General features: G+C 46.0%; 1 protein-coding gene across 1 annotated transcript; it reads left to right on the plus strand.

Annotated features, from left to right (window-relative positions):
• Positions 1-218: 218 nt before the first annotated feature.
• LOC125442044 (NF-kappa-B inhibitor zeta-like) lies at positions 219-17,676 on the plus strand. Its single transcript, XM_048513146.1, has 11 exons — positions 219-644; positions 5,852-5,973; positions 7,101-7,146; positions 7,406-7,443; positions 7,545-8,203; positions 11,178-11,283; positions 12,859-13,005; positions 13,748-13,808; positions 14,730-14,896; positions 15,530-15,631; positions 17,479-17,676. The coding sequence occupies exons 1-11, from the start codon at positions 404-406 to the stop codon at positions 17,596-17,598; spliced, it is 1,809 nt and encodes a 602-aa protein (XP_048369103.1). The 5' UTR covers positions 219-403; the 3' UTR covers positions 17,599-17,676.
• Positions 17,677-21,900: the final 4,224 nt, after the last annotated feature.

Consider the following 21,900-nt stretch of genomic DNA (forward strand, 5'->3'; position numbering starts at 1 on the left):
TCTCTTTCCTTGGAAAAGAGGGTGTGGCTAATTCAGTGACAGCTGACATCACTGAACCTTTACCTGGCCTTAAAAAAACTCGGCAGAGAACCAGCTGTTGATACACCCACAGGCAGCTTCCAGCGTCTGACTGCAAAATCATCCCTATGAATCTCATCCAGTCAGGAGTACTTTCCCCAGTCTGAGCTGAGCAAATATATAGAGAAGATGCTGGATCCATCCGCTCCTCACCTGCAGGAACAAACAGCCTTATCTCAGGGTGCCATCTAAGTAACGTCTCTGGGACTCAGCAGGGATTCCGGCTGTGCTGTGGAAGTGTGGAGAGCAGCTTTGGTTATCAATGGGGAAATTAGACTTATGGAGGTGACAGAGACAGAATACAAATAATGTTTTTACCTGCACAATGGAAACACTGCAGAAGGTGGTCGGATCAAGTTCTCAGCCCATTAGTGGCCCAAATAAGGAGGTTTGTGGCTACACTGGGGGCCAGGGGTCCCCTACACCAGGGGAAACAGCCAGCCCCCCAAATTATTTTCAGCAGAGTCCATCGTTACCCACCTCCGGATTAACTGAATTCAACAGTGCCAACTCTACAAACTGGGATCCACGTCCAAATCAGCCTTTGGAACTACCAGGCACCAGAGGTGAGGCCAAACTCTTCTGTGCATATTTGAATTTTATCACAGGATGCAGTTGAATATTTTTACTCAGCAAAAAAAAAAAACAGATATTGATTCCCAATCAGTTTATCGGGGATGTGGGTGTGTGTGTTTCTCTTGGCAGCTCCTGTTCATTGCAGGGAAACTGAGGAGGATAAATTCATGCATGCAAACCTGTGTGGCAATCTTTAGTTCATACTCCCTGTGACATGGACTCTCTGAGATGTTTCTTTACAGGATCTGGAAGTTCTGTTCACATTTTGGCAAATTACAATGTGATTCAGCCTGGCCTAGAGGTTATGTAACCCAACAATGAGTCTCTCCCATTCTCCATCCCAGGTTAATGACATGCACAAGGAGTACAAATAATATATTGTGGTCTGTGAGGTTCAAGCCAAAGAAATATCAGAGCCTGGGCTAAAGCCATTCAGGGCCTAAATCCACTGGAAGCGTATATTGATTTTATATCAATTGCAATGGTTTCCACCCCAAATCCTGAAAATTGTCATTTGGTGCTAGAGTTGCCAACCATTTGCCAGCAATCTTGGAAGCTTTGGGGAGTGGGACATGGGAATGTTGTGGCTCCTTGCCCTTCAACATTTTGTTACATACCCAGAAGTGATGTCACAGAGTTGCAGTGATGCTCTAGGAATTTCTGAAATCTCTCGGATAAAAACCATAGAGATTTCAGAAATTCCTAGAGTGTCATCATGATCTAATTTCTGAGCATATTAACAAACATGATGGCACGGTATTGTGGAGTTGTAATTTCCCCCAATTTGGAGCAACGGGAACAAAATGGGGGGGGGGGGGCAAAATCAGCATCACATGACATCACTTCCAGTTCCAAAACACAGCTTTCATTTCATCTTGCCCCAGAATTACAACTCCCAGGAAACCTTGGGAAGAGGGAATCCCGAACTGGAGGTGACATTGCAGTGTCACTAGCTCTGTTTTTTAGAACCTCCAGCCCAATTTTGCTGCAGGGTTCTTGTGTGGATAAATGCAGAAGAGGAGAATATTGGTCGATTCCGCACTTGGGTTATCGATTTAAGTTCGAGCTGCGTTCGACCTAAGTGCTCTGCACAACCATTGGTTTTGTACCAGCTTCGCCCCATGTAACGGTCAAATTTCCAACTCCAGTTGGGAACTACTACTTTTTCAGGGAACCATGCTCGAACTCAGCTCGATTCCAGTAAAGTGCGGAATCTCTGGTGCCAGGAGTTCCCCATTCAGCCAATCACAGCTGTGTGTTTCGGGCATGCGTACAGCTGGCCAATCAAAAAACGCCACCTTCGTCCCTCCATTCCTGTGGCAGTTCTTTTAATAACGTGTGTGGGGGTAGACGGAACATGTAGCCAATCGGAATGGAGCGGTGAAGAGGCACAGGATGATTCCGCCCTCTGAGCTGGGATCAAGCTGGTTGCAGTGGGGAACAACAATGGCTTCGACCTAGGTCAGTACCCTTCTCAGGGAACTGGGTCGAACCTATTTTACTCGTGTGCGGAATTGCCCATTGAGTCCCCATTGGGAAGAGAGAAAGGGTATAAATGAAGTAAATATATGAAGACAATTGTTATGCTCCCGACTTGTTTACTTATATTTTCTAACAAACCCTGCTCAAGGAGAACTTTCTCAATTGCTAGATTTAATGTCATGCTGTCTGCCCTACTAAATGGCAGGTTTAATAACCTAGAAAAATCTAAAAGGTTATGTAGTTGCAATACCAACCAAGTTGAAACATTGGCTCACCAGCTATTACGGTCGAATCCCCACTTGAAATTTGCACGCAGATCCAAACCTGTTCGTTGTGAAACCGTGTCCTCTTCATCGGAGTTTCTCCCTCCCCACCGCAGCAAGCACACAGCAGACACACCCGGTTGCAGAACTCTTAGCAATCCCCACTACCAGGCGACTTCGCTTCGCTGGTCTCCCCTGATTGGCTGGTGTGCCTTGATGGGGCGGGACCTTTTCCCACTGCAGAAACTTACATTGTAGGGGCGTGATAAAAAAGAGCATGTAAAAATTTAATGTTTAACTGTTTAACTGTGCAAACAGTTCATTGTTACCTGTGTAAACCATTAACAATTCAAAGTTACATGTTTGACTGTTTAACGTTTGCATCCCCTTCTGCTGGCCGATCGCAAAAGCAGAAATGAAACCAAGGAAAGGCTGCACGCACATCGCAGTGCTAATTGGTTGCCCGAATTCAGCGTCACACTCCAGGCCGGGAAATGAGTCAGGGTTTCAACCCTCATCCCTCCCCTCGGATCAGCTCTGAACCGTGTTAATGGGGTCTATGCCACTTGCAACCAGGTCCTGCCAGAACGCGCATTAATGGGGAGAACGAGCGCCAGAAATGGAATCTGCCACGCAAGCAATGGGGAGGTCGTCCCTCAAACCTGGTTAGTTTGTGTTCTGAAACCTGGCTAAGACACTAGTGGGGACTCGACCTAGATTTGCACTAGATTTGCTAAAATTAGATATAAATATGTCAATTTATATCCTCTCTTCCAACCTGTTAACAGATTTGATCAGACTATTTCTCCTGCTGAACAACTCTGATTCTGGTTTTTGTGAAGAGGTTGCAAGCTTTGTTATGGAAATAATTCAGTCAGTAACAATATGTATTTATGTGATGTTTTGTTTTGGTTTTTTGCTTTTAAAACCGTATTGTTTGCTGTGGGTTTTTGTTGTTGTTCTGTTTATGCCAATAAAGGCTTTGCTTGAGATCCCTACTTGTGGGCCTTCCAGTGAACATCTGTTTACCCACTGTGGAAATAAGGATGCTGAACTAGATGACCCCATCAAAAGTTCCCCTTATGAGTGAACTGGCCCTGATTCTTACAATGGAGGGAAATGTTAAAAGAAGACTCTTACAGATGAATAATATGCCTATTTGCTCAAATGTATGCCCTTCACTATTACTTACTCCCAAGAAAATGTTCGTAGGACTGCAGCCTTACTGGATCAAAAATGGGCGCTGAAATTCAGGTGGCCAAGTCCAGTTTGGGAAATTTCTGGAGAATTGGGGGGGGGGAAATATGGGGAGGCAGGGCTTGGGGTGGGAAGGGACCTTTGTGGGGTATGATGCTATGGAGCCTGCTTGTTTCCAAAGCAGTCATTTCCTCTAAGTGTTCTGATCGCTGAAGTCTGGAGATTGGTTGTAATTCTGGGCTACCTCTAGGCCTCTGTAAAGATTTGCAGCCATAAGGGAGATAAACATGATTCATGTTCTGGATCCATCAGAAAAATAAAAGGATGATTAGACAAGTATGATAGTTCATGAGGGTTCTCTTGAGTGCCAAGTGTTCTGAACCTGGCACAACCCCAAGAAATGCCATGATGTCAGCGAGCATCCAGGGCCAAGAGCATAGCTCCCATGAATCCACAAGTAAAAACTTGTGGCTTTGCTCTGGCTGGCTAAAGCTGAAGTATACAGCCCTAAAGCATGCGCTCCTTCCTACCCAAGACATGCCACCATAACCTTGTAGAAATGGAAATATTCTTCACTGAAGGAAAAATCTGGCCAATGCTGAGGACATTTCAGTATTGAAAACACAGTTCACAGATTACAGATTTATTTTTTTAAGTCATTTCTCTTTCCAAAGAATCCTTGTTGGGTAGCCTTTCCACAAAGGCTTGCACAGAGAACTCTGTTGTAGGGTTTTCTAGGCCACCTACAGGGGATTGCCATCCTCAGCTATTCCTAGAGAGAGTAAATGGCTGTGAAATCAGTTGTTTGCACAGTGATACAGATATATTCTGAGAATTGAGAATCACAGCATACAATGTTCAGCTCGGAACTTGGAGAAACATTTAGGGGCTGTTCTCTGATCCACTCATGACTTTCAGTTTGTCTTCGCATGGATAAATCTCTTGTCAACTTTGGCTTATTCTAGAAAATGCAGGTCTCACGGACGCATTTCTTTTTTCATGTGACATATTTGTTTATCTAGAAGACTTATGACATGCATTTGCCAACACATGATTCCACCTCACCAATCCCATAATGGTTTTCAAATGATCTTGGCCCTTTCCTACAGCACAAATAAAACGTTTTGAGGAAGGTCCATAAAACATTTTCTGCAAAAGTTCCACCCAGCTTTTTGCTCAAAACATTTGGGAAATGTTTTATTTCTTCCTCCAACAGTTTCTTTTGGATATGGTTATTTGGCAATCTTTTTTCTGAAAACATTTTCAAAGCATTTCCTGCTTGCTGTGCGGAGTTCAGAACATGTTCCTATTTCCCCCGCCCGATTACAAGATCTCATTTTCGTTTCTCTTGCACCCGCCATTTTCTGCCATTTCAGTGATTCTCCAAATTGTCCACCATTTGCTGAAGCTTCCTATGAACCAGTTTTCTTCTCTGGTTTTGTTTTGTATGACGTATTTTTGAAGCCACATAGGCGTGGCATGAGAATTGACAATATGCACAGATTTTGAATCTCCGCAGCTCCAAAATTTTCCATTTGTCTTCACATGAATAAATCTCCTGTCACCTTAGGGCAGTGGTGGCGAACCTTTGGCACTCCAGATGTTATGGACTACAATTCCCACCAGCCCCTGCCAGCATGGCCAATTGGGAAGGGGGCCAGTGGGACCAAAGGTGTGAGCTCTTATCTGAGTCCTATAGGAAGGATTATAGAAAGTACGGCTGTCACGGTACATTTATTTTTTCATGTGACACATTTGTTTATTTACCACTTTAAAATTCCCCCTCACCAATCCCACAACAGTTAGCCTTGTTAGCCCACAGCTATTAGAACATTTGTGTCATTCTCCCAGGGAAGGAGATTTCTAGGATCAACTGGCTCTAGAGTTCTGATTCCAAACCATACAGAAAGAATGGGGGCTATCTAGCCAGCTGGCTCTATGGCTCTCTTTTCAAAGTACTGGCTTCTGCGACTTCCTTTAGCAGTGACGTACAAGTTAGGTCTTCCAGAGCTCTGGAGAATTTAAAAAAAAACACAAGTTTACCCCATGCAGTGCAATTGATGTTTGTACTGATCAACACTTGTGGCAAATACTCTGGCTAGACCTCACACCACCACCAGCGAGAAACAAAGTGTGTTGCCTAGTCTCGCTCAGATGGCTTTTGAGTTGCTCTCTCAAAGCACCTGCCAAAGTATGATGACCTTATAAACAGCATTGATCTTTTGTGTGTGTGTGTTATCCATTTTTTTTTCCAGATACTGCATTCACCGCCAGTGCTCCTCCAAAGAAGTACATGGGTGTGAGGGTCAAAATGCCAGTGCGCGAATTGCTGAAGAAAATACGGCTCTCCAAAGGAATTGATTCAAACAGCAGCAAAGTAAGTTGTGCATCCCAAAGGAGAATGAGCCGTAGGAAATGCAGGATGTTTGATGCGTCCCCACTGGCTCATTCATGTGGAATGTGGGGCCGGCTTGATGCTTTTTGGTGCCTAAGATGGCAGATTCGAAAGACACCCCTTCGCTAATTATCTCAACCACAGATGAAGGCCAGCTGCACAAAAGGGCTACCATGCTCACGTGCAGCTCACACATTCAACAAACTCAAGCTGTGTATTCTTAAAGGCAATACTGTATGTATTTAAGAATACATAAGAATATTTTAAGAATACAATATGTATTTTTAAAGGCAATGCGATTGGAAATCCACTATTAAATCAAATATCTACAGTCTTCTACTAATCCGGTGATAAAGAATAATCCTCTGGACTAGTAGAAGATTGTAAATATTTAATAGTGAATTACATAGCCGTTTGTTGAATGTTTTAAATAATATTTTTCAGTGTGAAGCATGATTTGAATGCATTTTGTGATATAAATAGAACCACATAGTGGGTTTTTTTTCTTTAGCTACACTCCCTATCACTCCCTGGTGATTCTTCTTTTGTTATTTTTTGGGGATATGGCTTTCTAAAGGTCAGCAACCCTGTATGAGGAGCTGGAAGGATGGGGAGGCATGAGGGGGACCTAGTGATGGGCAGAAAGGGGCCCCTGGGGATAGCCTTCTCGGAGCTTCCAAAACCTAGAGTCGGCACTGCCTGGGAACATACGAAGTTGCTTCATCCCAGTTTAGTCTATTAGTCCTTTCTGCTGGATTTGGTCTCCTCTGACCGAGCAGCACCTGCAAGTCAAGCAACTGTCAAAAAGGAAGAAACTTCTCTTCCGCATCATGTTCTATTCTGCTTCTGAAGACATGTTAAAATGTCTGTTTCCGAACAGAGCTGTCTACAAGGGGAGTAGATGTATTGGGAGAAGGGTCGCTTGGTGCTTAGGACCATCCTCCTTCAATTGGTCCAATGCTTTGATACATTTTTTTTGTAATGTCAATTTTGTACGGCTTTGGCAAACTTTTCAGCATGTACTTGGAACTATCTGACTGATCAAGACTAATGATTCAAATTCATTCTTTCTCTCCCTTCTCTCCTCCCCCCGTCCCCCGTACCATCAGGAGACCTCAGTAAAAGCAGAAACCAAAGCGACTCTGGCAAGACCAGGTAAGGAATAGCCCCTTTGAGAACCTGTGATCTTGAGAAATCTTTGCTCTAAGAATAGCATCTGACTCACCTGCCATTCTATAGTCCTGGGCTGGGCGGCTGCATCACGCGCTTCTCCGTGTGGGCTCCTGAAAATGTAACTGCCTCTAAAAATTATAATCACATCTTATCATTATAACCATTGTTATGTCAAACATTAGATGGATTGCAAATATTTCGGTTGGTTTTGAATGTCCTCTTTTCTCTTCATCTCACACAGGGGAAAAAAGAGTCACTTCACAGAAGTGTTACCAGTCGGTATGTGGGATACTTTTTGCTTTTGATAACCCGTATTTCCTAAGCAAAGGATGGAACTGGAGACGTCACGCCCCATTTTAATTTCTTGTTCTCTTTTTTAGAAAAGGTATAATTCCCCGATAGATATGAAAAGCATGGAGGACCTAGATATTCTGGTGGAAGTTCTTGAGGAAGACCTGAGCAACAGCCATTCCCAGCTAGAACTACGGGTGCCTCAGTCTCATTGGGATCATGCGCACCCGCGATTTCAGCCTCACTGGTGGGAAACTGAGAACAACCAACAGCCAGACGGAAACCACTCAGGGAACAGTTGGGATTCTACCAAATTCCATCAACCTTGTTCGTTACCAGATTCTGGTGTATTTTGGCATGGATGGTCCAAACATCTGGATGGTTTTGACGACAGAGTGATGAAGCTGCATCTGGATCCTTTCACAGTGCAGCCACACTCACACGTGGAAGCAAGACAACACGTGCAAGGGCACAATCCTTTCCCAAAGTCTATGGGGACTTTCCAAGGTTTTGCTGAAGGGTTTGGGCATCACTGCCGCAATCTGCCAGAAGATATTGAGTTGGACCCTCTGGAAAACGATTCCACTGCTTTGCAAGGTGGGGGACAGTTGAAGCCAAACTGTGGGGCTTTAGCAGGGCAGGACACCTCAAATATTTCTTTGTTCCACTTCCAACTCTACCAAGAGGAGAGCCGGCTAAGGAGAATCCCACAGGAGAGGTTGTTTGAGTCAGATACAAACGGGAGCAGGTCTGTTTGCTACTGATAACATTCTTGACTAAAACTTGTTCCCTTTTTGGCTTTTCCCGCTGCCGAGTCCTTGAGTGACCCTCAATGTGGTAGTTCTCAAAAAACTTCTCTAAAAAATACAATAAAAATTCAAAACCAGTATACAAATACAATAAAGCAGGAAAACTGCAATATTTTCTCTTATAACCATCAGTCAATTTAGCAGCCTCAGGATAAAAACTCTGAGCTCGTTCTTGAAATGCATTTAAAAACAGGTAGCATGAAAGTATATTTGCTAGTGGAGTGGTTAGAGTGTTGGACTTGTATCTGGGAGATGCTGGTTCAAGCCCCCGCTGTGGTTGTTTCAATCCTTGGAAGCTCTTGGGATGGGGTGGCAAGAGTGCTTCATCCCACTGCACAGGAGGCCAGATAAGAATCGGGCTGTCGTGGCATCTTTGAATCACTTTGAAGTGGTGGCGGGGTCTTTGTGGCAGAAAGAAGGATGCCCTTCCGTCCAGTCTGGCCCACTTGAATCAGCAGGAGTTTTCTGCCTCCCTGATTTACAAATGCCCTTTTCCCCTAATGAGAGCCAGTGTGGTGTAGTGGTTAAGAGCAGGTGCACGTTAATCTGGAGAACCGGGTTTGATTCCGCACTCTGTCACTTGAGCTGAGAAGGCTTTATCTGGTGAACCAGATTAGCTTGTGAAACCCCAACACATGCCAGCAGGGTGACCTTGGGCTAGTCACAGTTCTTCAGATCTCTCTCAGCCCCACCCTCCTCACAGGGTGTTTGTTGTGAGGGGGGGGAGGGAAAGGAGACTGTAAGCCCCTGTGACTCTCCTTACAGGAGAGAAAGTGGGGGATATAAACCCAATTCTTCTTATTCTTCTTCTGACTGCAGCAAACAGGTAAATCCAGCAGCTGCCTTCTCCTGCACACTGTTTTTTCTGACTTAAGTTACCCAGGGAACCGGTGTTATGTCCACTAGCAAAATCACATGGCTATGTGGCTGCATGTAAATTCTACAACAGACCCCCAAAATGAACAGCCAACTCCATGTAAAGCATGGAACTCTATGCCTTTCTAATATTTACACTTGGCCTTATTTTTACCCCCATGCTATAGAGGAGAGCACTGAGAGAGGACAGTCTTAGTCAACCACTGAGTGATTAAATGCATAAAGAGAAATTTGAGCTCGGACCTCCCGTAGCCAATGACTGCTTCCTTGAGCCGTCAGCCTGAGCATTCCTAGCACTCCTTGAAGCCACAAACCATTGTTACCATGACCAAATTCTTTGTGTTTTGATGTTTATCATTGTTCTCCTGTAAGTAGGGATAAGATTTCTCCTCTCTCTCTGTCCTCCTCCTTTTTTTTCTGAATCATCTGGCAATAAAACTGGGTGGGAAACCCAAGTTCATTGACAATGAGTCTACAGCTCACTTCCTCGGAACTAGGAGGGGGCAAATTAATCGGGATTAAAAGTGAAAGCCAGACGTCAAGACCAGTGTGAATACGACTCGGCGTATTTAAACTGCAAATGTTTGTTCCCCAAATCTAAATATTTGTTTCCTGAATCTTCTGGAGGTCAGCAAATACCAGGAATGTGGAATGCCTGTAAAGAGAGTCCTGTCTTTAAAACAGAAGTGTTTGGGTTCCTCAGGGTGTTGTGGGGATTGATGCTAGCATGGAGTTCCCCCAACCACATGAGATGCTCCACTTGCAATGCTGGATTCCAGGGGCGTACCAGCCAGGGGGACATATGGGGTCAAATGTCCCCAAGCTGCGGCCATTTAGTCACATGGGGGGGGCAGAAAATTGCCTTCCACACCCCTCCTCCTCCCCCCCCCCCCCCAGGGTCCATACACTGACTTCAAGACCCGGTGCAAAAAACATTGTTTGGCTGTGGTGGGGGAGGGCGGCCGCCCATGGGGGGCGGGGGCAGAAAACTCAGATTTTGCACCAGGCTACATTTTCCCTCGATACGCATCTGCTAGATTCTTTTGAGATTTTTTGTTGGAGTGGCACTCTGTGCTAGCTTAGGGTTGCCCACCACAACTCTTGTTGAACTTGCCCCGTGCAAAAGGAGTGGAGCCCTGTGCTCAGGAGCCGACTGGGAAGTGAAAATAACCCTAGGAAAAAATGTCCAGCTTAGCAGCTGAGCCATCGAGGTCAAGGCAAGAAACACACAGGGGTGGGTGGCCATGGTCTGTCTCTGGGTAGAAACCCTGGACTTCCTTGGTGGCCTCCCATCCCAGTGCTAACCATGGCTACCCTTGCTTAGCTCCTGAGAGACGATGCGGTTGGGTTAGCCTGGGCCACCGAGATCAAGGCAAGAGGCATTCAGAGCTGGTTTGCCACTGCCGGCCCCTGTGTGGCAACCCTGAGCTTCCTTGGTGGCCTCCCATGATCCCACAACAACCCAGAACCAACCTTCAGCTTCCATGATCTGATGATGTCAGGCTAGCCTGGGATATCTGGTGCACCTCCTGCTAAATTGCTTCAAGTTCTGCACGCTGCTGCTGAGAGGAGGGGCGTAACTAAGGCAAAAATCACGTGGCAAAATCACCAATTAGTAACCCCCTCCCAGCACACACAAATAATTAGTAACCTACTCTCGGGAACCTGTGAGAACCTGCTGGATCCCACCTCTGACAATAACCCTGTGAGGTAGGTTAGGCTGAGTGTGTGTGACTGGCCCAAGGTCACCCAGTAAGATTTGAACCCGGGTCTCCCAGATCCTAGTCCAACATTTTAGCTACCACACCATGCTGGTAATATTTAACACGCTGGTTCCGTTTAATGAATGAAACATGGAAATGCCGCAGAAAGAGAGAAAATCTAGATATTTAAAACAATTTTGGAAAATTCTGTACTGATTGGTTCTGGTGGGTTTTCCGGGCTGTGTAGCTGCACTGAGTCCTTGCTATCTGAGGCATACTCCTTCTCTCTGGAATTTCTTCCTGCTCTTGTACAAATTCTCACCTTTTCTTTCAGCCTACTGCACAAGGCCGTGGCACAAGGCAAGAGAGCGCTGGCATGTGCCCTGGCTTGGAGACTGGCCCTACAGGACAGAATTGACCAGGAGGATGCACGGAGGCAGGTAGGAGCAAGCTTCAGTTCCTGATCGGCAGCACCACTGCTGAACCCTCAGATCTGTTAAGTGAACTGGATCTGTTTCCCCACTCCTACACATGAAGCCTGCTGGTAACCTTGGGCCAGTCATACTTCTCTCCGACCACTCTCAAATAAGATTAGACAAGAAAAAGAGAAAAAATATATTAAAATTATTATTGTTGTTGTTTGTTGTTGTTGTTGTTGTTGTTGTTATTGTTGTTGTTGTTGTTGTTGTTGTTGTTGTTATTATTATTATTATTATTATTATTATTATTATTATTATTATTATTATTATTATTGGGTTTATAGACCGCCCTCCCCCGAAGTGCTCAGGGCGGTGAACAACATATAACAGAGCACAATAATAAATTAAAATCCAATAAATATAAGTTAATATGGCTCTAATAATAAACCCTATCTTATTAAAAATACAACATTATTAAACTTAGCATTAAACTAACAATAAAAGAAGATGGCGCCAGCTTAAGTTCACCCAGAGCCCCAGAGGGGGGATGAGGCGGTGGATCCACTTGATGATATAATAAAGGAGGGGGAGGAGGGGAGGAGAGGGAGGGGGCCCCTATCAACGGCTAGGCTCCCCAAAGGCCCGGTGGAACAGCTCTGTCTTACAGGCCCTGCGGAACTCAACCAGATCCCGCAGAGCCTGAACAGCTGGTGGGAGAGCGTTCCACCAGGCGGGGGCCAGAGCTGTAAAGGCTCTGGCCCGAGTGGAAGCTAGCCGTATCATTGAGGGGCCAGGAATCACCAGTAGGTTGGCCTCTGCCGAACGCAGAGACCGATTCGGGACATCAGGAATAAAAAAAACTTATGAACAAATTTTTGGAATTTTATTGACAATTGTTTAGAAATAAGACAGCTGAGGAAAAAAGGTAAATGACTATTTGGATAAATCCAATTTGACCAAAGTGAAACAAAACACAAAGAGAAAAATTAAATGCCCTAATAACAAAACAAGAAGTTAGAGATGCTATCCAAGACACAAAACTTGATAAAGTACAAGGTCCAGGGTAAGTTAGCTGTGACTTGATGGCAGAGGCGTAGCTCCAAGGGAACGGGGACATGACACACCGGCGCACACCCCTGTGAGGGTGTGGCGAGGGTGTTCCAGGGGCGGGATGGGGCGGAGGACACACCAATTCACCAGGCACTTTCCCCCCTTGCTACGCCTCTGCTTGATGGTATTTTCTACCATGTGAGCTTAGGAATGTCCTCATAATTATTCCATTGGGAACATCAGATGGGGGCCTTCTACTCACCTGCAGTTTACACTCTCTTTTTATAGAGGAAATATCACTCGGAAACTTATCTGATACAAGCTGCGGTTATTTACACGGAACGGTTGCCAACTTCTGCACCACGCCCTCTCCCAGTTTGATGTGCTAGGATTAGTCAATGACCCTTGAGATGGCCCAAAGGGAAACCTTCTTCCTTCACTGATGGTGGCCACTGATCAAGGCAAATATCGACAGCCCCTCGTGTATGCTGTTCTCTCATTCATCCCCCCCACTGAATTCTGTTTCCCGCTCTCCTTCTTTCATAGACGGCACTGCATGTAGCAGCTCAAAGGAACTACCACCTTATAGTCAGCGACCTGGTATCCCTGGGAGCGAACGCCAACAAGAGGGATGAGTCCGGGAAGACTCCGTTGCACCTGTGTGCAGAAAGGGGCTACCCCAGAGTTCTGGAAGTAAGTGGAGCCCTGACAGGGAGGAGAAGCTGTCAGGGTTGCTTTCTTTGGGTTGGGAAATACCGGGTGGGTGGAGGCTGGGGAGGGCAGAGTTTGGGGGGGGGGGGGGGGCTCAGCAGATATAATACCATAAAGCCTGTCTCTCTAGATACAGAGTACAATTCTATTCCATCCTTCTTTCAATGAGTTCAGGCTGACCACATACCTGATTTCCAGATTTTGTCCTCACAACAACACTGTGAGGTAGACTGCTGTGAGAGACAGCAGCAGTCCTACGGTCACAAGAATCACTCCAGCTGGTAGATAGCATCTCATGAAGCATCTTTCTCCAGGCAGTCCAACTGCCACCTATAATTGCATTTCTCCCTTCTGAAGACCTTATGGCAGAATGCATCTCTGCTCACCATCTTGTTCGCACAACTTATTCAGTAGGTGAGGTTGAGGGAGGTCTCACCACCGACCCCTGGCCCCTGGCCCCTGGGTGGCCTTCATGGGATTTAGCTGAGAACTGTAAACACAAACCTGCTCCATCTGTCAGGTCAGCAGGAACTTTAGAAAAGCTAAAGGAAAATAGATTCCTCAACCTAAAACAGCTGCTTTGCAAAAAACTTTTGTATTGTGCCCACTGAGAGAATGTTGAAAAGTGAGACTCGGTCCAGACGCAGCACAGCTGTTTTACGGGCGACGGCCACAGTTTAGGGTCTGCATTCATGGTTTTTCCTTTTCCTTTCTAAAATTACAGGTCTTGAAAAATTGTCAGAGAGCAGGCACTCGTTTAGAAGTGGACGCAACTGACAACAAGGGTAGGTCTGAAAAGACTTCACACTGGCAGTTGTTCCTGAGGTCAGTTATCCATGTGCCAGTGTGGAGAGGCAAAAATCACATGGTTCGTTGCTCAAAGGAGATTGATTTAGAGCCTGCCTGCTTTTTTTCGGTGCTTGGAAAGTAATCTCAACACAATTTTTTACTTGCCATGTTTTCAAATCACAGACCAAAAGCATGGTGTAGTCGTGGTTAAGAGCAGGTGGAATCTAATCTGGAGAGCTGGGTTTGATTCCCCACTCCTCCACCTGAGTGGCAGAGGCTTATCTGGTGAACCGGATGTGTTTCCACACTCCTACGTTCCTGCTGGGTGACCTTGGGCCAGTCACAGTTCTCTCTGAACTCTCTCAGCCCCACCTGCCCCACAGGGTGTCTGTTGTGGGGAGAGGAAGGGAAAGGAGCTTGTAAGTCACCTGGAGTCTCCTCACAGGAGAGAATTCTTCCTTTATGAAACCAATCCATCTCATGTTTTGTCTTCCTACCTTTCCTGCTGCCCTCAACTTTTCCAAGCGTTATTGTCTTGGCCAGTGAATCTTATCTTCTCATGGTGTGACCAAAGCATGACAGCCTCAGTTTAGTCCATAGGTATCAAACTCATGGCCTTCCAGATGTTATGGACTACAGTTTCTATCATCCCCTACCAGCATGATGCTGGCAGGGGATGATGGGAACTGTAGTCCATAACATCTGGAGGGCCACGAGTTTGACACCTGTGTTTTAGTCCATTTAACTTTACAGGATCACAATTCCCATGGTTCACAGTAGAAAGGGAATGACTATTCAGTTTAAGTCTGCAGTATAGACCCATTCAATACAATCCACTGCAGAGTGGCTCCAGGCTAATGCGGTTGATTTCAGTGGACTGAATACACTGTAACATTCTTCGCCTTTTTCCTTCGCAGGTTTAACGCCTTTGCAGAGTGCAGCTGTAGCTCATTCTGCCATCGTGGTGAACCTGGAAAAGAGCAGCCTCGGTCCCGAAGTCTGGACGCTTCTGACCCTGCGGAAGGATCAGCTCCAATGCGGAATGGCCTGCCTGCTGGAGATGGGAGCTGACCCTGGGGGGCAGGTAACTCTTGGGTCGATTCCGCACTTGCGTTATCGATCTAAGTTCGAGCTGCGTTCAACCTAAGTGCTCCGAACAACCACTGGGATTGAAGTGGTTTTGTACCAGCTTCGCCCCATGTAATGGTCAAATTTCCAACTCCAGTTGGGAACTACTACTTTTTCAGGGAACCACTCAGCTCGATTCCAGTAAAGTGCGGAATCTCTGGTGCCAGGAGTCCCCCATTCAGCCAATCACAGCTGAGTGTTTCAGGCATGTGTACCAGCTGGCCAATAAAAAAATGCCACCTTCGTCCCTCCATTCCTGTGGCAGTTTTTTTAATAACGTGTGTGGGGATAGACAGAACATGGCTGTAGAATAGTAGCCAGTTGGAACGGAGCGGTGAAGAGGCACAGGATGATTCTGCCCTCTGAGCTGGGATCAAGCTGGTTGCCATGGGGAACAACAATGGCTTCGACCTAGGTCAGTACCCTTCTCAGGGAACTGGGTTGAACCTATTTTACTCGTGTGCTGAATCGCCCTTGGATATCAGAAGGCTGCTTTTATGTCGCTTTTGTGATGGACTGGTAGATTCCCTCCACCCTTTCGTCTCTCCACTGCCTGTGCCCCACGTGTATCGTTTTCTTCTGTTCCCAGGAGACAAAATCGCCAAGCCAGTCTTCAAATTATGCTGCAAAGGTCCAAGAAAATAGCAAGCTGATGTCTTTTCTTGATGTTCAAAGGCCCCAATGGCAAGAGGTAATTCTTTTGGATGCAAGGGAGAAAGTCTGGCATGTAAACTGGGTTGTCATGTCCACTGGTAGGAGATGGGGAGGCAGGGTTGCCAAATCCAGGTTGGAAAACTCCTGGAAATTTGGAGATGAGGCCAGTGGAGAACAGGGATCTCAGTGGGGTACAATACCATAGAGTCCACCTTCCAGAGCGTCCATTTTCTCCAGCGGAACTGATCTCTGTTTTCTAGAGATGAACTGTAATTTGGGGGGATTCCCAACACTTCACCTGGAGGCTGGCATCCCAACATGTATATGATGGGATACCTGCATGATTTTACTTCTTGTGTTAACAAGTACAATGTAGGAGAGTCAAGATGCCTTCAATCCACTGTTGACTGTTTTCTTCCACAGTGTTACATTATGAAGCTTCTGGCCACAAGAAATCTTACTTAGGTAGGATTTTCCTCCAGTAAATGGGGCTGAATTTGGAGCCACAACACACTCTTTGGCCCATTATGCATGGAACTCTTGCCTGCACAATGGGCTTGTAGTGGGGTCTCCTCACATTTCTCTGTTAACACACGAGAAAGTACTCAATTCCTTGCTGCAGCTTGTCTGCTGAAGTCTCCCAAGTCTGCTTTTCCTGGTTCTCTTAACTCCACCCATCAACTCACTCTTAAAGGCACAGATCTCGTCACACCCTGTAGTCTCAAGATTGCTGGCATTGTAAAAGCAGTGTTTCTTTTGAGCATAGGCCCTTCCTCCAAAGAAGGAACCGTCTGAATTAGATTAGATTAGGGCCTTTTTCAAACAAGTTGCATAAAACAATTCAATAATTTAAAAAAAAAAAACAGTTTACCATGATGTTCCTCTGCACTCACCTCCTCCAAACATTTGGACTTCTTTTTTTTGTTAATCCATAGCTTTGTTGCTTAGTTGATGTCTAAAATAAAAAAGGGGGAAAGTTGAGTCAAGCACAGGGGCTTCGGAAATGTTTCTCCTGCGTCTGCATTTTGCCTTCAGGAGAATTAGCTCTGGAAAAAAAACACAAAGGGGGAGAAGAGAAGCTTTGAGGCAACAGAAGCCAAGCAGAGATAAGAAGGAAAGAGGGAGTTTGTAAGAGGAAAGTTTTAGAAACAGAGACATTCTTCTCAGAACAGAGGGCCTTTCCCCACTCCCTTCCATCCCCCCTATGCCACGCGCTGCTCTTAGCGCGCGGCATCCCAGGCGCGCACCCAGGCATCCCCATGACCCCGCGCTCTGTGCGGGGTCGTCAAAAGGCGCCGTTCAGAAGAGCGCCTGGGATGCCGCGCGCTGTGGCCGCCCCTGCCGTGGGGAGGGAGGAGGAACCCCGCGCTACTCTCCTCAAGTAGCGCGGGGCTTACGGTAAATGGGGAAAGGCCCAGAGACTGCAGAGAAGCAGGAAGTGAAGCTGAGCTAGAAGGGTCCAGTCAGGGGACGACAGAGCAGGAGAAATAAAACGTTGCATATTTGACAGCACAGAAAAGGGAAACATTTTGAAAACGTTTCAGAGAAAAGAATTTTTGTATGAGGAAGATGAGATGCATTGGCTGAGGTGGAGTTGCATGCAGATGTCCACTGCATGACTAGCAACCTGAAAGCCCAGCTTAGCCCAATCTCTTCAGAAGTTAAGTAAAATCAACCGCAATGAATATATGGATGGGAGGCCACCCAGGAAGTCTGGGGTTCCTCTGTAGATGCAGGCAATGGCAGCCCCCCTTCTACTCATCTCTTGCCTTTAAACCCCCATAGTTCTGGGGTTGCTATGAATCAGTTCTGACTTAATGACGCACAGTTAATTAGCACATGACTGCAACAAGCTCAATTGCTCTGAACGTTTCCTTTATGCAGGATTCTGCCACCGTTCCTGGACCAGATGGAAAGGCTCTTTCCTGTTTACAAGGAGTTCCAGAGCTGCCCCTGCCTTCATTTGCAGGCATCTTTCAAGATTTTCCTGAAGGCATCTTGTAAGTGGGAGTATCTCAGCTAGCATGGACTTGTGAAACAATAATCCGCAACATAGCTGATGTGTATTGTCGAAGACTTTCATGGCCGGAATCACTGGGGTGCTGTGTGGTTTCCGGGCTGTATGGCCGTGTTCTAGCAGCATTCTCGCCTGACGTTTTGCCTGCATCTGTGGCTGGCATCTTCAGGTGCTCTGAAGATGCCAGCCACAGATGCAGGTGTAATGTCAGAAGAGAATGCTGCTAGAACACGGCCATACAACCCGGAAACCACACAGCACCCCATAGATGATGTGCCTTGGTAGGAAAGTAGTGAATACTAGATGATCCAAAGCGTGTGGAAGTCAGTTGGTGGGATACCTCAAACTTTGAGAGGTTTGATGCTCATTCTCTGCTAAGCTGTTGCTGACAGAGCAACTTGAGATCGGAAAGCCTCAAGCGCCATTTCCCACCCACCCCTCCTACGCCTCTGTACGCGTCCCTCCAAAATAAGCCCCGGCTTGCTTCTGTCAGGAGTCAACTGAGGCCAACTTTAAGGCATTGAACGTATATTAATTCAATAATGAAATTCTAAACCCATAGCCTGAATTGACCTCACAGTGAAGATGATATCACACACTTTACCGGAACGGATCTGGAATAAACAGGAGATGAGCTGACCAGAATATTCGTTTCCAGCATACCCAATGCTTCCTTTATTGAGACATTTAAAGTTTTATAACTGTCATAACAAAAGGGCTTGCAAGCTAGTCTGGAACTGTAACGATGGGGAAATGAAACTTGTGAACCATACAAAAATCTTTTCCAGATAATTCTGGACCCTTCTTTTCCACCCATGTTATATGATCGTGATGGGCAGTCGTGCTTGTCTGTAGCAGAAGAAAAGAGTCCAGTAGCATCTAAAAAAAACTAACAAAATTTCTGGCAGGTTACGAGCTTTCATGAGTCACGCTCTTCCGCTACAGCTAGAATGTGAGGCCAGTCAAGTCGGAACCTCCTGCTGCCCTCATCTACAGGCCTTGGGGAACAGCTCTGTCTTACAGGCCTTGTGGAATTGTGGCAGGTCCCACATAGCCCAAGTCTCATTTGAAAGAGAGTTCCACCTGGCCTGGGCCAGGACTGAAAAGGCTCTGATTCTCGTTGAGAACAACCAGAGCTTTCTTGGGTCAGGAGCTCCCAGTAAGTTGTTATTTGCAGAACTCAGTGTTGTTGGGGGGGTGGGTGGGGGGGGGAGGGTATCAGAAAAGGCAATCCCACAGACCATTTAGGGTTTTGAATGCTGCTAGTACCAGAACCTTGAACCTGATCCAGTATTCCACTTGGAGCCAGGGCAGGTGATGGAGCACCGTTTGGATATGTGCTGTCTATAGTGTCCCTGAAAGGACTAGTACAACTGCATTCTGGACAAGTTGAAACTTCTGGAACAGTCTCTAGGGCAGCCCTGCATAGAGCAAATTGTAGTAGTCTACTCTGGAAGTGAATACTGCCTAGATCACTGCGACTAAGTTTGTGCAAGACAGGGAGTTGGTATCCTAGCCTGGTTTAGATGGAAGAATGCCAGCTTGGCTGCATTGGTGACCTAGGCCTCCACAGAAAGGGAGTCATCCCAGATCACACCCAGACACATAATGGTCAGGTCCTTTGGAAGTTCACCTCCTTCAACCTTCTGCTGCTGTTACAATGCATAAGGTAGCCCAGTGTGGCCACCAGTGTTTTGCAAATTGCATCCCATCCAGAGCTGGAAACTGGCATCCCATCGCCAGGTCTCCTTGGCCCAGTCATTTCAGCCGACTCTGTTTCAGACATTTCATTATGGCTGCCATAAAATAATATATCCGCGGTGACACCTGGCTGGTTGCCCATCAGCAAATATAACTGGGTGTCATCAGCGGACTGGTTGACACCCAGCTATATTTCTTCATTTCCCCCTGAGCAACGAAACCTAAACAGCATCCGCCGCAACCCAGCCCAGAATTACATGGGCACAAGTCTGCTGGTTTGGATCAACTTGTACCTGTGTTGGTCCATGGCTGCCACATTTTCCTTGGGAGCTCTTCTCATCATGGCCCCTACTTCCATAGGCCTGGTGGCCATACTGGGCTACCTTATGCACTGTAACAGCAGCAGAAGGTTGAAGGAGGTAAACTTCAATCAGAGATGTACCAGAAGGAAATGGCGCCCGGGCCAACATCTGCTCTGGGCACCACCACCACCACCACCCCCGTGCCCCAACTTACCTTTGGAAGCTGCAAAGGCCATCCTGCAGGGAAGCAGCAGGGTGCCGGCTCCTGCCTTCCTCGGCCTCCTAGGGGGGAAGGAGCTGGCCTGCAGCCGTGGTGAACAGCTCACACCCCAGCACTGGGGGATCCGCCGGGCGGGTCACCGCACCACAGGGACCCGGCGCCCCCCCATGGCAGGTGCACAGGGACATGGGCTCCCCATGTCCCCATTAGCAGTACGCCACTGACTTCATTAGGACCTGACTCAATCCCAACATTTTACTGCCTTTCCAGTGACAAGGGCTGAAGAGAGACCCATCTAGAATTACCTTCTTTATAATAAAAACTTGTCCCATCCTACAAAGAAAGCAAAAAGTGCTGAAGATATTCCATCCTGCTTTTAGGGTTGCCAGCTTCCAGGTCAGGCTTGGAGACCTCCCAGAATTACAACTGATCTCCAGACTACAGACATTGTTTCCCCTGCAGGAAATGGCAGCTTCAGAGGGCAAAAGCTATGTGGTATATCAATTATTCTAGGCAAGACCCCTCCCCAGATTCCCCCCTCCCTAGGCACTGCCCCCAAATTTCCCAAACCAGAGTTGGCGACCGTAAGGAAAGCTGGCATATGGGAAAGCCCTTGGCTTAGAAGCAAGCAGCAATTTTCAGGGAGTTGAAAGCAGTTTGTTGGAGAGCGCCACTTTCAAGGATTTGCACACATTTGTCTTGTCCGCTTTCGCCTCTGGTCAAGCAGGTTTTTGAAAATATAAAAAGCTTGCTAAACCTGTTGACCCAGAGCTTAATGAGGGACAGAACATCCATAGCAGGAGCAGCCAACCCCCCTTTCAGATTGCCTTTGGCTTCGAAACAGGTTTATCACAACTCCATGTCTAGTTCCAGATTTTATCCTGCCTAGTTTGTAATCTTTGATTGTTAAGCAGCTGGTTTCTGTGAAACTGCATTGGTTGCTACATATGGAGCTGTATGATACTTTTTTTTAAACAAAGGGAGACAAAAGATTATCCAACAATCAGTAGATAGAAATTTCCCTTTGAAGTCAATGGGAAGGGTTCTTAAAAAAATTATATGCATAATAAGATGATCTTTATAAGTCCTCAACAGATCTCAAAATTAAGATAATTTGATTACCATGTTAACGAAAGGGAATTGTCTGCAGTGCAGAGCTGTTTCATTAACCCAACAGTGCAGATGTATTTAATGATTGCAACAGATATTTTTTCTTTAGATTGTGCACTAAAAAAGTGAAATAACCTTGGAGATTTTCGCAATAAGCCTAATCAGTATAAATTGTGCATCAGCATTCCAAAATTGCAATCCTACAAAGCTAAGTGTGTCTAGAGAGAGGAAGAATTTCATGGGTGAGTTAAATGTGCACAACTTCTTTGACCGGGAATTTGTACAGCAAAGAATGATGACACACAATAAGACCCACTTTCAACCACTTACAAAATTGAGATGCTGCTGGTTTACATTTGTGCTTGCGTATGTGTGTGTTTTAATTCAGCTGAATGTTGTCAAATTTGTACCTTTCAGTGGTACATGAGAATATCTGTGCTCGCAGTTATGCTGAATAAATATTTATAATTTTCAAACTTTGCTGTGTCTGTGGTTTATCATCAGCAAGTGCCAAAAATGACTGTTGGAATTGCCAACTGGATCTAAGCCCAGTTTTCTGGATATGACTTTGTAACCCCAGTTGAAGCAGAGGACGACTCTTTTAGGGCACAAACAGAGAAAGGCGGGGAGTCTTACTCAGTTCCATGGAATGGAAATTGTGGGCTCAGTTTGCCTTGTAGCCATGCAGAGGAGAGGATTTGAACCTTTCAACCTCCACTCAGTTTTGCAGCTGGAAGTCAGGATCCCTGCTTAATTGTTAGCATTTTAGAAAAGAAACCAAATAAAACATTTTGAGGCAGGAAATAAAACCTCTCCTCCATGGATTTTCACAAGTTTTTTAGCCCAAGATGTTTTATTCCATGCCTCAAACTGTTTTATTTGGATGCTGCTCCCAAGTGATCTTTTTCTGAAAATGGTTTGCTGGAAGCATTTCTTTTGTGGAACCATGTTCACTT

This window comes from Sphaerodactylus townsendi, linkage group LG12, assembly GCF_021028975.2.
Source record: "Sphaerodactylus townsendi isolate TG3544 linkage group LG12, MPM_Stown_v2.3, whole genome shotgun sequence".
In the NCBI taxonomy this organism is placed as follows: domain Eukaryota; kingdom Metazoa; phylum Chordata; class Lepidosauria; order Squamata; family Sphaerodactylidae; genus Sphaerodactylus; species Sphaerodactylus townsendi.

Excerpts from the sequence above, each read along its gene's own strand:
- LOC125442044 (XM_048513146.1), top strand. The coding sequence starts at position 404 with ATGGAAACACTGCAGAAGGTGGTCGGATCAAGTTCTCAGCCCATTAGT. Across the intron at positions 7,147-7,405 it reads AGCGACTCTGGCAAGACCAG|GGGAAAAAAGAGTCACTTCA; the intron begins GTAAGGAATAGC and ends CATCTCACACAG. Across the intron at positions 11,284-12,858 it reads AGGAGGATGCACGGAGGCAG|ACGGCACTGCATGTAGCAGC; the intron begins GTAGGAGCAAGC and ends CTTCTTTCATAG.